The sequence below is a fragment of the Castor canadensis genome, chromosome 8 (assembly GCF_047511655.1).
Source record: "Castor canadensis chromosome 8, mCasCan1.hap1v2, whole genome shotgun sequence".
Taxonomy (NCBI): Eukaryota; Metazoa; Chordata; class Mammalia; order Rodentia; family Castoridae; genus Castor; species Castor canadensis.
This window is the reverse complement of record NC_133393.1, coordinates 127,597,368-127,614,325: the sequence shown is the minus strand read 5'-3', so window position 1 is coordinate 127,614,325 and position 16,958 is coordinate 127,597,368. Positions and strand designations below refer to the sequence as shown.

The following is a 16,958-nucleotide window of genomic DNA, read 5'->3' as shown; positions in this document are numbered from 1 at the left end:
TTATGTGCCCTGCTCCTCCTCCACCGCCGCCTCCTCTTCTTTCTCCTTCCTCCTGCCGAGCCCGCTGTTGCAGCTTGTTTGCACTGGGGCTTATCCGGAGCGGAAATTCCTTTCCGTTTTTGTGAATGACAAACTCATTAACAATTCATCAACACAACCTGTTCCAGCCGGCCCGTCCCCACGGCAACAGCCCCTTCCGCAGCGCTCTCATTGGCTGGCGGGGAGAATGTATCCATTGAGACGCTTGCTGTTTGTATCCATTGAGGAGCTGCCTCGAGCTGGGGGTGTGCTCTGGCTCAGTCCTAAGTACTGTGAGCAAATCGAGTCTGCAGTAATCCGGGGAGAAAGACACCCGGGTGGATCTGAGGTGCAGTCTTGAAGGGAGGGATTAGGAGCCGCTAGACTTTTTTTTTTTCTTCTCCCATCTCAGTGGCACGGAGTCCGAATTAATTGGATTTCATTCACTGAGAAGGAGCATAACTGGGCAGCTTCATTCAGAGAGATTCATTGACTGGAAGAGTGAGCGGCTGCAGCCGGGTGCAGAGGGACTCCTCCGGCTTCACTTCTGTCTCGCTTTCCCCAACTGGTAGCCTCGGCTTGGGAAAGGCGAGGCGGAATTAAACCCCGCTGCCAGAGCGGCGGCTTCGCGCTGCGCGCCCGGCCTATGCCTGCCTGGAGGGGCGTCTGGTAGGCAATCCGCCCTCGCCCGCAGCTCGACCCCCATGATAGATACGCTCAGACCCGTGCCGTTCGCGTCGGAAATGGCGATCAGCAAGACGGTGGCGTGGCTCAACGAGCAACTGGAGCTGGGCAACGAGCGGCTGCTGCTGATGGACTGCCGGCCGCAGGAGCTGTATGAGTCGTCGCACATCGAGTCGGCCATCAACGTGGCCATCCCGGGTATCATGCTGAGGCGCTTGCAAAAGGGTAATCTGCCGGTGCGCGCGCTCTTCACGCGTGGCGAGGACCGGGACCGCTTTACCAGGCGCTGCGGCACCGACACCGTGGTGCTCTACGACGAGAACAGCAGCGATTGGAATGAGAACACGGGTGGCGAGTCGGTGCTTGGGCTGCTGCTTAAGAAGCTGAAGGACGAGGGCTGCCGGGCGTTCTACCTGGAAGGTATGCCTCCCGGGAGTTCAGTGCGGAGAGGGGTGGAGGCGCAGGGCTGCGGGCTGGAAACGCTTTTGCTGCACCCGCCGGTGCTGCTCTGAGTTGCGCTGCCCACCTTGGGGCTGGCCCGGGGCGAGGTAGTGGCCGCCAACCGGGCGCGTTTCGCTTGGGAGAACCTGGTCGGCGTGGAATCCTCCTCCCGCCCCTGACAAGCGGGGTTTGTTACGAGTTCTGAGGTTTTTTTTTTTTTTAACCCATAACGTCTTTCATCTTTCTCTGTGTTCTGTCGTTCGATTTTGAACTAAGGATGGCAGAGTGAGAGGTAGTTGGGGGTGGGGTGTAGATTGGCACCTTCTAGCCCCTCGAAATCTCCAGAAAGTTGCCATTTTGTGCATTTCCGGATTAAAAATGCTCCCCGGGGCATTTTGTTGTTGTTGTATTCCCAAATGTGCACATTAAAGTGTGTTCTCTTCTACTTGACTATGTGCAGGGGTTTTGTATGGGCGCTCGCGGTGTTTCCTGCGCCCAGCTGCGGTTCTCACAAGCTGTGAAAATTACTACAGCATCTCGGGTTACAAGATTGCTTTTCTCGTTTGGCAGGTGGCTTCAATAAGTTCCAAGCCGAGTTCGCCCTGCACTGCGAGACCAATCTAGACGGCTCGTGTAGCAGCAGCTCGCCCCCGCTGCCAGTGCTGGGGCTCGGGGGCCTGCGGATCAGCTCCGACTCTTCCTCCGACGTTGAGTCTGACCTTGACCGAGACCCCAATAGTGCAACGGACTCAGATGGCAGCCCGCTATCCAACAGCCAGCCTTCCTTTCCCGTGGAAATCTTGCCCTTCTTGTACTTGGGCTGTGCCAAGGACTCTACCAACTTGGACGTGTTGGAGGAGTTCGGCATCAAGTACATCTTGAATGTCACCCCCAATTTGCCCAATCTCTTTGAGAACGCAGGAGAGTTCAAATACAAGCAAATCCCTATTTCGGATCACTGGAGCCAAAACCTGTCCCAGTTTTTCCCTGAGGCTATTTCTTTCATAGGTGAGGCTAATTAACAGTCGTTGTTCTGACTTTTAAATGCAAGACTCTCAGCCATTCATAGTTTAAGCTGTTAATTGTTCTTACTAATTTGTTGAGTAGTGTGTCTCTAGTATTCCTAGAGCTTCCTAATTTTTTACCCCCAAGGGGAAAAGAAAAAACCTCATGTGCCTTTTGACATTGCTCTAGAACACAAGTGTATTTGAAACACAGTTTCTTCAACCTCAGGGTTCAGTCTTTTGAGATTCATAATCAGACAAAGATTGTTCCCATTTTTTGGACTTGGGCTGGAAAACAAAATAGAAGTACTCATTGTAAATAGGAATTTTAGCATTGCTTTATAATTTTAAAAGATCTAGGAGTTATTTTAGGACACCAAGTTGTTGGAAAGCAGCATGGGTGGTAAATGTTACCCAGTCCAGTGATACTGTGATACTGGTAACAGTGAGACAGCGGGTAACCTGATCCCAGCAGGAAGAACTGTGGGCTAGAAGCCGGAGAGAAGTGAATCTCCAGGCATTGTACATTTCCTATTACAAAGGAACTCATTTTCAGGCCATGTCGACATCCTGTTCCTCCTAATGGGCTGTCCCCTGTGACTTCCCTCTCTCTTTTAAAACGCCTGAATACCTCCATTGTTAGCTGCCCAACAGTTGGAGAATAATTTAATAGACCCTTGCAGTCTGCTTGTCTATATAAAAGGCATTCACGACCATATTGCAGGCTTTTTGGTATTCACATGCTGAGGCAAAGAATGCACACATTAAGGACTTTTTTTTTGTTGGTAAAAACTTAATACAAAAGCTCCCTTTTCAGAAAATATCTGAAATATGTAATTGTGTCCAGAGTGCATGTTTATATCAATGATACATTTTCTGCTGGCTGCAGGGCTAAACTGCCACACAAGACTTTTTTTTTTAATAGATCATTATTCAGATTTTGGACCGATCATTCACAAAGGGTAGTTTTTCAGTCTACTGAAATCTTGCCTTTCTTTTTGTATTTACAGATGAAGCCCGGGGCAAAAGCTGTGGTGTCTTGGTGCATTGCTTGGCTGGCATCAGCCGCTCAGTCACTGTGACTGTGGCGTACCTTATGCAGAAGCTCAATCTGTCCATGAATGATGCTTATGACATTGTCAAAATGAAGAAATCTAACATCTCCCCTAACTTCAACTTCATGGGCCAGTTGTTAGACTTTGAGAGGACGCTGGGACTCAGCAGCCCATGTGACAACCGGGTTCCAGCACAGCAGCTGTATTTCACCACTCCCTCCAACCAGAATGTGTACCAGGTGGACTCCCTGCAATCCACGTGAAAGGCACCACCTCTCTCCTGGCTGGAAGTATCCTGTTCCTTCAGCAGTTTCTCTTGGCAGCATCCGCTGGGCTGCTTTCTTTGTATATGGCCCCAGGTGGCAAAAATGTCACCAGCTGTCTGTATTAGACAAGGTTACCAAGTGTGGAATTGGTTATTACAAAGGGAGAGATTTGTTCCATTCTCTTTGGAAGAACAGGACTTGCTGTCTAGATACAGGCAGTAGGTTTGCTCTGCACACATGTGTACAGCCTACCCATGCAGGGACTGGAATTCAGGACTTCCAGGTATATAGGGTATGACCAAATGGTAGGGTAAAAGCATGTGTTCTTTGGGGCCTTGTATGGCTCTTTCTTTTGCATCTGAAACTAACTATATATTGTCTTCAGTGAAGACTGATTCAACTTTGCATATAGTGGAGCCAAAGAGATTTCAGCTCTGTATTTGTGGTATCAGTTTGGGGGTAAAAAATAAAAATTTTAAAAACCTGATAACTCCATTTGATTATTGTAAATACTTGATCTTAAATCACTTGGCAGTGTTTGTTTGGATTGTTTGGTTTTTTTTTTTTTTCTTTGAAGGGTTTTAGAGAAATCCAAAGGAAGAGTTGTATGTCACATCTTTAAAAAAAAACAAAAAAAAAAAAAGGAAAATTTTGTTCTTTTCTAATCCAAAGGGTATTTTTGCAGCATGCATGACTATTGTACCAATTCTGAGGACATTTTCATGGACACTGTTATCACTAAGACTTTGTTACGGTGCAGTCTAAAAGTTTCATATATATGAAGTCTGATAATTGTGATTTTTTTTCTTTCCTCTTAATGTAGTTTGACTATGCCTTACCTTTGTAAATATTTTGGCTGAGTTGTCTCAAAGGGGGTAATCTTGGAAAGATACCAAAATATGGGCTCACTTTTTTTTTAAACTTCAGCTGTGCTAAACAGTTTTTACCTCTGTACAAAATTCTTCAGGGAGTGTCACTTCAAATGCAATACTTTGGGTTGGTTTCTTTCCTTTTTAAAAAGAAAACTGGAAGTGTGTATGAGAGCATGGGTACCTAATAGACAGGTGGAATGCATCTGATTATGAAGAAGGGAGAGTTGTTCCATTATGTTCGTGGTGTAAAGTTTTGAGCTGGAATTTATTATAAGAATGTAATACCTTAAATTATTAATAAATAACTATTTTGGCTATTAATTGTGTATTTCTCACAAAAATCTCCTTAGTTTTATCTACATGTTAAGTGACACATTTTTACCAAAGACTGGTAAAAATGTTTCTAGGACTAGCAGGGGTAAAGTTCATACTTTCCCTTTAAAAAATTTTTTTTTAATTCATTTATTCACATGTGCATACATTGAAGTTCATACTTTTCAAACTTAGAATGTTTCAGATGCAGTTTATGAAATCTAGTTTGCTTCTAATCAAGATGATGTCACAGGATGGACAATCATGTATCATTCATGATCATGCTTTCTAGAGTATAAATGAGTTTAAGATGTTACTGCCCTCTTACCCCCCCCAGAAAAATGAAACTAGTGTATACCTTGCTGATCTTATATATTTATTTGCATATTCATGAATAGCCATAAAAAGATGTGCCAGAATAACAAGGCACATGTTCACCTCTGTTCTTCACTTTCAGGATCCTCTACTCAAAGTTATGCTTAAAACATGCCAGGGAAGAAGTAGAGATCATTTTTCCGTGCATTGTTACTGTCCCACAATTCTGCAAGTTAACCTTTTGCTGGAATGGCAAATTAATCCAGAATGGTGTGTCCCTTTTCCCCTTGCCAAGTGCATGGCATGCTAAATTCTCTGGAGCGTGGATGTGGCTTTAGAATTTGCACGTGAGGAAAATTTGCCATCCTTGTGCTAGAGTGCTTTTGTGCTTAACTTGTTCAGAATGAGGGCCAGAAAACCCTCAGATTATTTTAAATAATTTCCTTCTAAGCTAAAGGCTTTGTATCCTGTCATTTTGCTTGAGACCTCATCCCCCAGTGTAAAAGTACACAAACCAAAAAGATGGGTATACAGAATCAAAAGAACTGAAACACACTTTGGGCTCTGCCCATGAGTTTTTCACCCAAGCAACAAATGGGAGAAATCAGTTGGACTGTTTGTTAATCTACATTTAGGCAAGTGGACTTCATTCTGTAGCAGTTGCATCAAACTATTGAGTGATTTTTAAGCAACTAACTATAAAAAAAAACCAAACTGCAGAAAAATAACCAAGTCAGTCTCCTGTTTGGGTGTCCCAAGTCAGCAGGAGCACAGAAAGGAGAAGTGGATTGCAGTTCAACTTGGCTCTTGTTAGTCCACTTCTGTACAGTTTCCGCTCCTGGCATTCCCTAAACTGCCTGTTCAAAGTAGAGATTTGCAAGCAGCGTTAGCAATTTCCTGTCCAGCTGCAGCTCAAGTAGCTGGGTGCTTTTTTCTTCCCCCACCTCCTTTCTTCTCTCTGATTTCTTTTCTCTTTTTCATTTTTTAAAAAATATGGGCTGTGGATAATTTTAGTGCATTTCCTCTTTGTGGATTATCATCTTTCCTTCTAGAAGCTGCATACATCGAGTTCCTACTGCTTGGCTCAAGCCGACAGCTGGCCTCCCCAGCACTTCCTCTTGGTTCACTGTGGGTTTGTTGTTTGTCAGTCCACTTCTGAAATTAATAATGTTTTCTGGCCAAGTGCCACAAGCCATTACCACAAAGGGGAAGTAACACATATGAATAGCAGGAAGCCATGCAGGGTCGCAGTGTGAGCTGAACCTGTGGAGGGAGCATAATTGAGCCTGGCCCATTCAGCAAGTGTCTGAGGGTGATTTGGGGAGAGGGAGCTCACAGTATTTAAGCAGCTCAAGCTGTGGAAAAAAAAAAAAAATTCCAATAAATTGGGAGCAAATGGTCTTTGTCACCAGTCTGAATAAAGGAGAAGGATCAAGAAGAGTTTAGGGCCCCCATAAAGTTGCAGTGTTTGGGGGTTCTCCCCTCTGTCCTAGCCTATTGTTTCATAAGGCTGGTGAACAGAGGGGAGCCTGTTTCTCTCCATTGCCACAAAAGGACTCATGTTAAAAGGGTGGTTTTTTTATGGTTCACATAGGCCAGAAGATTCAAAGAGCTATTTTCTTTCCTTCTTTTTCTTCCCTGAGAGGTGGAAGGTTGTAACTGACAGCATGGGCCCCCACCTTGCCCTGCGTGCACCTCCCTTTCTCTCCACCACACCGGGGCTCTTCTGGTCCTTTGTGCTTGCAAGGAGCTGTGTGAAGCCGGATCATTTTGCATCTTGGAGTTAGGCTGGCTTCCTGAATGAAGCCCTCATGGTTACTAGGGCAACCTTTGCCAGCAGCTGCAGTTCCACAGCCTCCCTGCTCACCTGCTGTAGTTCCACAGCCTCCCTGCTCACCTGCTGTTCCCATTAGTGGCTTCCTCATGCTACCTTTCCTGGCTTCTATAGGGTATGTGTGTGTTGGGGAGGGGAGAGGGGTGGGGAGAGCAGGTTATCTATAGGTTTTGTGGGAGCCGCAGGAAACTTAGGGTATATAGTAGATAATGGTACAACTTGGTCTGAGGGTTAAAACTGGAATGAGGAAGGGTTATCTGGGGATAAAAGTACCAACACTGTTTTCTAAAGGGAGATTTGCCTGGATCTTGCAATTAGAAGACTTGAACTGTAACTTCTGCTCTCTCACTAATGAATCTGGTAGCCCTGGGCAAGGCATCCAGTCTCATGGGGGAATTTTCCCTAGGTTTTTTTCTTTCTTGTCTGTTAAGTGAAGGAATGTTTATCTCTTATTCTAGAATCCTCTTATAATTCCAGCCTTTTGGTCATGGATTGGTGACACTTATTACATGTTACAGAATGAGGTGAAGAGTGGGTAAAACAATTTATTATGGGTATCAAATACTGTACTTTGTAGATAATATCTTCTAGTTTACTCCTCCAAACAGCTCTATGAGTTAGGGCCTATTCTTAGCCTTATTTTCCAAGGAGGACACTGAGACTTTAAGCATTATTGGGACACCTAGTGCATACTGTTAGGAAAAGGTGTATGTATTTAACTTCCTTTGGGAACTGAGTTTTGAACTGTTAGCTCTTGCTGTTGTAAACTGCTTATCACCGGTATTTGTTGTTCCTTATAAAGTCCTGTGATGTTGGCTAGGGAGTAGTGTCCCCATTTTACAACTGAGGAAGTAGAGGAAGCAGAAGTTAAATGACTTGGCAAATTGAACCTGTATCTGACAGCGAATTAAGGAAAGGGCCCAGCTGCTGCGGTGCCACAGCCTAGAGAGGTCAGTTCATCTGGAAGCTTCTATCCTTCCTCTCCACAGAGAAGTTGCCTAATCTTGGACCCATTAGCACAGAAATTGCAAAACTGATTTTCCCAGGGATCTCTGAAGTGACTAGCGGTTACAGGGCCTGGCCCTGACCCTAGCTCACGCTCCCCTTTCCGGGTTAGAAAAGGAAGCTTCCCCAAAGAAGCTCACTTCCTCACTCTGATCCCTGAAAGAAACCTGGGAGAGGGAGATGGGGGAAGGGAAGAGGAAGGAAGCAGGGGAGGGCAAGGGGGGAATGCTGAAGGTCTGCAGAACAAGAAAGGTGAACTGGTCAGCAAATTAGCAAATAACAGAGAAGGACACAGCAAGGGCAGGTCATGTGGTAGCTGGCTGGAAGACAAAATCCTTGAAAAGTCTTCCTTAGAAAACCAGTCTGCAGACCTGTAGCTGCTTTGCAAAGCTTACTTTGGATATAAATTTATATGCAGTTCCTCACATAGACAGAATCATTTTCCAAAAAGATTCTGCAAGACTTTCAAATACCTCTTTTCCCCTTGTATCCTTATTGCTCACTTCACAATTGGCTCCAAATCAGTCTGGTTTTGGTGAATGAATCTTCAAACTTCTTTAAAGTCCAAAATTGATTTCCTAAAAGGATTGAAGGGCACAGAACAAAGTTCAAGCAATTCACAAATATTTATCCAGGCCTTGATGTGCATGGCACTGGTTCGATGAAACAAGGTGAAAATAAAGTACAGCCAGTGACCTTAGCAGGAGGCTCTCAGGCTGAAGGCAACGCCATGTTTCTAGATGTAACTACTTCATCTTCCTGCTAGTCCCCCAAACCAAAGAGGGACCCTCAAGAGGCTATTGGACAGGCTCATGTATGTCCCTCGCTGATTCAACTGTCCAACATACATTTTACACCCTACATTTTAATGCTTGTGTTGGAAATGATTAATAGCCCACCTATATGTAGTTGGACCCACCCACTTCACTGCTTATGGAAAATGCCATTAGAGAAGGTGTGCATATCCATGGCCTATGACTGCTGTGATAAGAAAGTTTTGAATTACCATTTCTCTAAACGTGAATCAAAGACACAGGGAAAATGAAGCATCACACATTATTTGATAATGACACACTCAAAGACAGAGCAAATTTGGAAAAGTTTACTCTTCTTTGTTAGAATTTCCCCTTTCTTGCTGTTGGAGAAAAATTTAAGTATTACTTTTTTTTTTTTTTTCATTTTTTGATGGCACCTGGGACTGAACTCAGGGCCTTGCACATATCAAGTAACTACTTTCTCACCCCAGTCCATTAACTAATTTTTAAAATTAGGTCCAATTTAATTATTATTGCAAATACTAACAGGAGAAAAAGGAAAGGAAGGAAGGAGGAAGGGAGGAAGAAATGAGAGAGGAAGGAAAAGAAGGAAAGAAAGGAAGAAGGGAAGAAGGGAAAATGGGAAAATAGGGAAGGGAATTTTGGGGAGTAAGTAGCTTCCAGAATAACTATAGTAGGAATGCCCCTATATCTTATGTTCTTGTTATTTATTGCTACATAACAAACTCCCCCCAAATTAGTGGCTTCAAACAATGACCATTTATTTTATTTATAAGTCTGCATTTGAGTAGGGCCCAGGAAGCAAGGCTGGTCTCTGTTCAGTGCAGTATCGTCTTGTGGCCAATTCTGAGGCACCTCCCTCACTTCACAGGCAAGTTAGAGCTGGCTGTCCACTGGCGTCAGCAGGGACTGGAGCTGGGACTTTGGTTGTTCTTCATGTGGTCTGAATTTCCTCAGAGGATGGAGACTGGGTTCCATGGATGAAATCCCAGTGGGAGCATGAGGCAGAAGCTGTTACTGACTTTCATGACCTCAGCTCAGAAGTCACTTCTGTTGAACAAAAGTTCAAGAAGAGGGGACATAAAAACCTACCTTTTGATGGATGAGAGACAAGATTCTCAAAGAACAGGCAGCATGGGAAAAGTCATTGCAATTGTTCTTGGAAAATCCAGCCTATCATATCTTACATGGAAGATGTTTGAATGCAGGACTATAAGGAGTAACAAGGAACTCCCATTAACGCAAAAATGCTTAGCTAGATTAGTCTTACAATACCTTAAAACATGATTGTTTTCACCCAACTGCTGTAATTATTACCTTAATTTTACTTTTTTCATGTGTGTTTAATGTTAAAAATAGAGTAATGCTGTCTAAACATTTTTCAGATTGACCCTAAAACAAAAAAAGTTTTATAAAGCAATATTAACCTTTCATTTTGATGGAGAACATTATATCTGAGACTGATTCACCTAAGTTATTATGTACTTTAAGGAATGGTGCATACCCAGGCCAGGTCTAAATGTGCCTCATTTTCTGTTTCAGTGATTGGTTTGGGGGAAGGACAGAGTTCAAGTTCAGTCAATCATATTACAATCTGGATTTATCTATGGAAAAGATTTGTTCTTAGGATTGGGAAGCCCCAGATCTATTAAGTCAGAATCATTGGAAATGAGGTCCAGGAATTTATTTTTCTTTCTTCCTCCTTCTCTTCTTCCCCCTCATCCTCTTCTTTCTCTTCCTCCTCCTTCTTCTTTTTGGAATAAAAGGCCCCATGTGATTGTTCTTATTGTCCAGTGTGGAAATAAACATCTATGCCATATTTATCAAACCAGTAGTTAATTTAATATAGTATCTTAAATATCAGGATTCTCAAAGTACAGAGTAAGAGAGAATTTGTTTGATCTAGCATGGTGGTGCAATCCCAGCACTAGGGAGACTGAGCCAGGACCATTCTGAGTTTCAGGCCAGCCACAACTACATATAGAGACTGCCTCAAAAAACTAAAAATAAATAAATAAATAAAGGTCTGAGAGGACCTTGCTAACTATCTTCCCAAATGTGGACATAAAAAATCTGAGCACATGAAGGTAAAAAGGAGAAAAATGGAGGGGATGAACCAATTCGGGATACAATACATATATACATGGCAATGTCATAATGAAACTCCCTGTATAGCTATCTTAAACAAACAAAAAAGTCTTTTATTTTCAAAAACAGAAGTCAGTAAGGTAAGACAGTTCCTGTTTGGGGGTAGGTACCAGTGGGAGGGGGAAGGAAATAAGAAAAGGGTGCAGGAGGGTGAATATGGTAGAAGTAATTATGTACTCATGTATCAAAACAGAAAAATGAAACCTAAGAATTGGGAGAAGGGAGGGTGAAGGAAAATGATGGAGGGGTGAATTTAACTAAGATATATTGCAAGCATGTTTTGCAAATGTCACAAAGTATACCAGCACAACAATAAATGAGCACATAATTTAGCTGTACTTTCTGAGTTAGATTTTTTCTAGTTCATTACTCAACCTATAGAATAGCACTTGAACACATAAATTGTCCTACAAGCACTTGCTCTTCATTTCAGCAAGGCTTCTAGGTCTGCTTTGCTGGGATTTTGTGTACCCCATCCGCATCCTTGTGATTTGATAGATTCTGGTCTACAAGCTTGCTCACATTTTGTCTTTCCAGGCTAAAGTGTTTTAAAGTCTTCTTGGTTTCTTTTCAAACTCTAGCTGTGGTTAGCTTTCAGTTTCGTGATGACAGTTCTGAGGTTTGATGGGTGGAACTCCATGCAGGGTTTCTATGGCAGATGAGTTCTGGCGTCTATGTGGATGTGTGCGCGCGCGTGTGCCTACACCAGTAAGCTGCACTTTCTACTTTGTTTTTAACATCCTTCCTGACAGCCACAATGCATCGGATGGACCTCTTCAGGGAATGGTCCGCAGCAAAGCCATCATCCTCTTCCTGGATCACGTCTGCACCCCGAGCTTTGGTCGCCAGAGCTGGAGGAGGGTTCTCTTCCTGCGGCCATGACCTTGCGGCGCCCCTCGCCAGCTCGGCACCTCCTTCCTCACTTTAATTCTTGTCCTTCTGGTATTTCAGTTGCCAAAAAACCCGGTGCTCCCTATAAATTTCAAGTTTTACTTTAGTGATGTTTGAATAGCTTTTGGAAAATGGTAAGCAAGACTGCTTTACGTGTCCTTTCATACAACACACAATTTTTAATATATTCTCAGACAGAAAAGTGATTATCTCTTATTATATTTTTTGATTTAAAAAAATAGTGAGCCTTGGACCCCACTACCTCAAAAAAATAAAAGGAAGCAAAACAAAACCCCAAAGCATTGAGTGAGCCTCCTATGAAAACAGAGCCTCCAATTTCAGTGAGGTTTCTATTCCAACCCCTTCCTATAAAGATTTCATAATCACCACTGATCTCTATCAAGATCTTACTTATACATGTATGTATGTGTGTATGTATATGTGTATATATTTCAGATCCTCGGTTTTGCTTTGTACCTAGACTGGCCTTGAGCTCTCCATCCTCCTGCCCCAGCCTCCAGAGTGCTGCTGGAATTACAAGCACACACCAGCACCATGGTGTTAATACTTTTAAGGCCTTTATAAATCCTTGACAAAAACAATTTGAGTTAAAAAGGTTTTTTTAAAAAAAAAAAAAAAAGAAAAGAGGGAAGCTGAACTGGGATTGTGCCTCAGTGATAGAGTACCTGCCTCGCATTCATGAAGTCCTGGGTCTGATCCCCGCCAGTGAGAGAGAGAGGGAGATTGAGAAAGAGAAAAAAGCTCAGTCAGTGGGTTCAGTACTTCCAAATGTGAACCTAGAGCTGTCCCTTGTGTGTAATGTGACATTGGACAAGTTGCTTGGTCTCTGAGCCTTGGTTTTCTCATCTGTACAGTGGGAGTCACGGGAATTCAATGAGACTCTTGGTGTAAAGCACTTAAAGCAGTGCAAATACGTCATGACTGAAGAAGCTGTGGGAATGGAGTTGTAGTGTACAATTACTCGTTCATTAGTTCAGTAATACAGAACAACCTATTATATTTAGAGAATGTCCTGGAGGTTGTAAAAAGTATAGATTGTAGACTGGAAGTGGCTCAAGTGGTAGAGTGCCTGCCTAGCAAGCATAAAGCCCTGAGTTCAAATCCCAGTACCACCAAAAAAAAAAAAAAGATAAAATTGACACAAATCTTGACCTTTTAGTCTTGACATGGAAACAATAATGGACACAAATCATTATAAAGTATACAGTAACAAGTAGCATCAAGTTAAGAACATGGACTCAGGATTTAAACTCTTGCAGACTGAAATATTAGTTTTATCACTAGCTGCATGAATAACCTAAGACCCATTGTTTAACCTCATTAATTTTTCCTCTTCCCATTTGTTAAAAAGTGAAGATGATAACAGTATTTCCCTTGCAGTAATGTTATTGTGATTAAATGAGGAAATCCACATAAAGTACATTCAGAGGAACAGGGTTCCCTGCCCCCTCCCCACCTGCCTTGTTTGGAGAAGTGAAAAATCATGGAAGACTTCCTGTAAGAGAGTGATAAATCACAAAGCCAATTCTCACTACCCTGCCTCTTCCCCTACCACTTTTTTGCATTGCTGGGCCTCAAATCTAGGGCCCTGTACATGCCAGGCAAGAGTTGTCCTACATCCCCAGCCCAAAGCCAATTTAGGAGTTTACCAACAAATACCAACTGTGTATTACGATGAGGCTGGCCTGTTGTCTGAGGTAGGTTTTATGGGCATATTAAACCTTCATCTTTCAGATGAGAAAGCAGAATTTCACAAGAGATTAAGTAGCTTGCTAGAGTTTCCCCAGGAAACTTGTGGTGAAGTGACAAGTCTACTCAAAGGCCCAGGTTCTGAACACCTGCTTTGTGCCCCTCTCCAGGGATGTGGCTCTTGTTAATCTTACAGGTTTGTTGTCTTTTCCCAGGGTAAGAATGAGGGCCCTGAAGAGCTGAGCTCATTGATCAGCACAAGATTTCAGATAAACCTGGATTGGGAGTCATGGGAGTGTGTGGCATATGTCATCCAGGTTACATCAGAGTCAAGACAAAATATGTTCTGTGGTAAAACAAATAAAACCAAACCAGACCCACACCTTTTAAATCACTGGAATGCTGAGGTCCTTTGGATGGTGCTGGGTGATTCTGATAACTTTTTGTCCTCTGGTTCTCTCGTCCTTGTATTTTTTTCTGGTCCTCTTCACTGTTAAGCTATAGCTAATTTAAACACAAATTAGTTATATTATTTATAAGTTAGATGCCTTGCTTTATCCTAACCCCTGATGAGAGCTGAGAAACACCTGAGCTGCATCAACAGCCATTGACAAATGGTTTTCTAACAGTAGAAGTAGAATCTACATTTATTGGGCCCTTCCTTTGTGTCAGGCTGAATGCCCTATGTAGATTATCTAATCTGTGGTACCTCTTGTGAGGTAGAGGTTACTTTCAGATAATGGTTAAGTGCAAGGGCCCTGGAACTAGATTCTTAGGTTCAAATCCTGGCTCCATCATTTTCTAGTTGTTTGACTTTAAGCAATTTGATTAGCCTCACGATGACTTAGTGTCCTTATCTGTAAAGTAGAGATCATATAAGGACATGGAATTAAATGGATCTACCCACTCAGGGTGCTTAGAGCAATCCCTTGATTGTCGTAAGCAGTTAATACATAGACACTCTGCTTAAGAGGAAAACATTTCTTCTACTCACTTTCATTCAGTTTTCGGGGACCTATGAGTTAAACTGACACAAGATAGGCTAGCAAAAGAAAAGAGAAAGGCTTTTACCCACATATGCTTTAGGAAAGATAAATGAACCCTTGGAGAATAGATTGGGAGAGTTGACAATTTCGGACAAAGTCTGTTTTGGTGATTTCTTTTCTTTCTATTCTCCGGTGATAAGAGTCGATCTTTCCCAGTGATGAAACTCCAGGGAGGGGTTGATAACATTTGAATACTTTTGGTACGCTCTGCTTTTAAGTAGATCAGAGGAATTTAGAAAAACAACAAAACAAACAAAAACACCCCTTTATTCACAGCGAAATATTCTGGATTCCTTTAGCTGTTTTTAGCTCCATTTTGCAGATGGCAAAATGGCGGCTTAGAGAGATGAATTCACCTAGGATTGCCAGAGTGGTAAATGGCAGAACTGAAATTTGTATCCAGGCAGGTCTGACCTCACTGTCTTTGATTTTCCACAGTAAGTGATCACAGAAGGAGAAATTCTAAATCTTGTCTCAGATTTTCTGGGGGGAATATAAATTCTTTGGAATGAATTTAAGCAAGCCTCAGTTTTATCATTTGCTAAACGGAATGCTGAAAAATGTGAATTTTAAAGGCCTTTCTACTCCCAAAGTTATTATTTATTTTGGGTGTTTTAAGTATAAGTCATCATTGTGTGTGTGTGCATGCACCCACGTCCATGTGTGCATACCTGCATATGTGCTTCCGTTGCTCTGAAAGAGTGATTGTCTCTGGAAGGAAAAGGGATGATCCAGAGATGTAGGTAGTTTAGTTGTTTGTTTCTGTGCATGCTGTTGACCTAGGATTCTGCACGTCCTCAGGGAGTGTCTCTCCCAGGCATTTTCCAAAAGGTGATTGGCAAGGGAAGTCCTAAAAGAGACAAGTGGCTTCTTAAAGTAAACTCAATCAATGGAGGACAAGTTCTGTTTACTAAATATTTCCTGGTTGACTGCTACTAACGTGCAGCCTTGCATGGTGTGTTCTGTGAAGCATGGAAGAAATGAAGTTTCTGTTTCTGTCATTTGGGAAAGGTATTTGAAAACTACCCCAGATGGAAGACTGTGTCATTTCCGAGCAGAAACTCCAATCTACAGAAACAGACACTACTGTGTTCAAGATGCGTTTAATTTGGAGACCTTTGAGCAATGTTGGAGGATTTTGAAAACTAATCGCAAAACTTGTCAAACACATTCCTTGTGGTTTATCAAATTTGTAGAGTTTTTTTGCACGACCACATCTTTTCCTGTGCAGTTTACTTCCTCGCTGCTAAATGCCTTTTGTGTTCTGCAAGGTTGTGTTTCAGAATTTTGGGTTTTTGCTGTTGGTGGTTATCCTTACCATCCTTACCAAAGGCTCTTCTTTCCAAGGACAGATAGAAAAGATGTGTGCTTGAGCCAGCTGACTCAGCATGCTTTTCTTTTTTTCCTCTTCTTCCTTCCTTCCTTTTTACCTTCCTTTCTTAAAAAATTTTTTTCTTTAAAATTTTTCATTTGTTGATGTTGGATATTAGCAATTCTAATGCAGTAGCATGATTCTTATATTGATGCTGACTTTTCAAGATGATTTCTTCTGCCTAAGGATATGTCAATTGCCTGGTGTAGTAAGCCCTATAATTACGCTTAAAAAAAAAAGTCTAATTCAAGAAATTAAACAATTCCGAAGTATTCTTTGCTGACATAAGTTATGGGAAGAAAACACAATCTGCTTTTTACCCCACAACGAGAAAAAACAAAAATAAATAAAAGTGAACCAAACAAAACATAAGGATTGTAAGTAAATAAATCATTATTGACTCCCAAGAGCTTGCCTGCAATGGAGAAGAGAGATGGTCTGGAGCCTGTTAGGCCAGAGAAACAAGAAAGGATGTAGCTGGGATCACTAAGGTTCTAAAAAGCCATAAAGCAAAAAGAAAACTAAATCCCACTGATGTGTAGATTTGAGGCTTAGAGAGGCCCTAACCAAAGTGAGCAGAATTCACAGGTCACCCAAGGGTCACAGAAGGCCATAGGAAGCTCAAGTAGCCTCAGCTCACACATTCTAAGGGAAGCTAGAGTTAGGTCAGTAATTTGACTTAGTTTAAGGAATGTGAGTAAATTCCCTTAAGGGGATGGGGAGAAATGATGTTTAAGGGGAGAGAACGTTCTTTTAATTGTTTTGGAGCCTATTCCTTAATTTGAAGGGATAATCAGCAGTTTTAGGGTTTTAGTACTTTAAATGCCCCTTAGAAGTTTTTGACATGTACCTAAATAAATGAATCTTCTCCCTGTCTTTCCTAGCTTTTCTTTTCTTTAGAATCCCAGGTGTTGACTTATAAATCAGAAAAGTTTTATGGAGCCTCCTTCTTGGGCTTGGGAGTAAGGCTGAGAGTGCCCGGTTTTTCTGTTAAAGCACATGCAAGATCCAGGGGCAAAGATATCAGTGCAGGACTGTCTAACCTCAGGCTGTGAAATGCTTGGTTTAGATCCTGGCATGGCCCTAGGAACTGATCTGGAGCAAGACCCTTCACCTCTCTTGACTGTCTTCTCTCCTATGAAACAGCTGTAATGGTATTCCTTCCAAGGTCATTCATTTTGCAGATTAAAGGTGATGAAGTATTTCCAG

General features: G+C 42.4%; 1 protein-coding gene across 1 annotated transcript; it reads left to right on the top strand.

The window, feature by feature from the left end:
* Positions 1-225: 225 nt before the first annotated feature.
* On the top strand, positions 226-4,661 carry Dusp6 (dual specificity phosphatase 6). Its single transcript, XM_020179783.2, is given in 4 exon segments — positions 226-1,122; positions 1,714-2,151; positions 3,158-3,409; positions 3,412-4,661. Coding segments are annotated over 4 exon segments (1,272 nt in total). The 5' UTR covers positions 226-722; the 3' UTR covers positions 3,594-4,661.
* Positions 4,662-16,958: the final 12,297 nt, after the last annotated feature.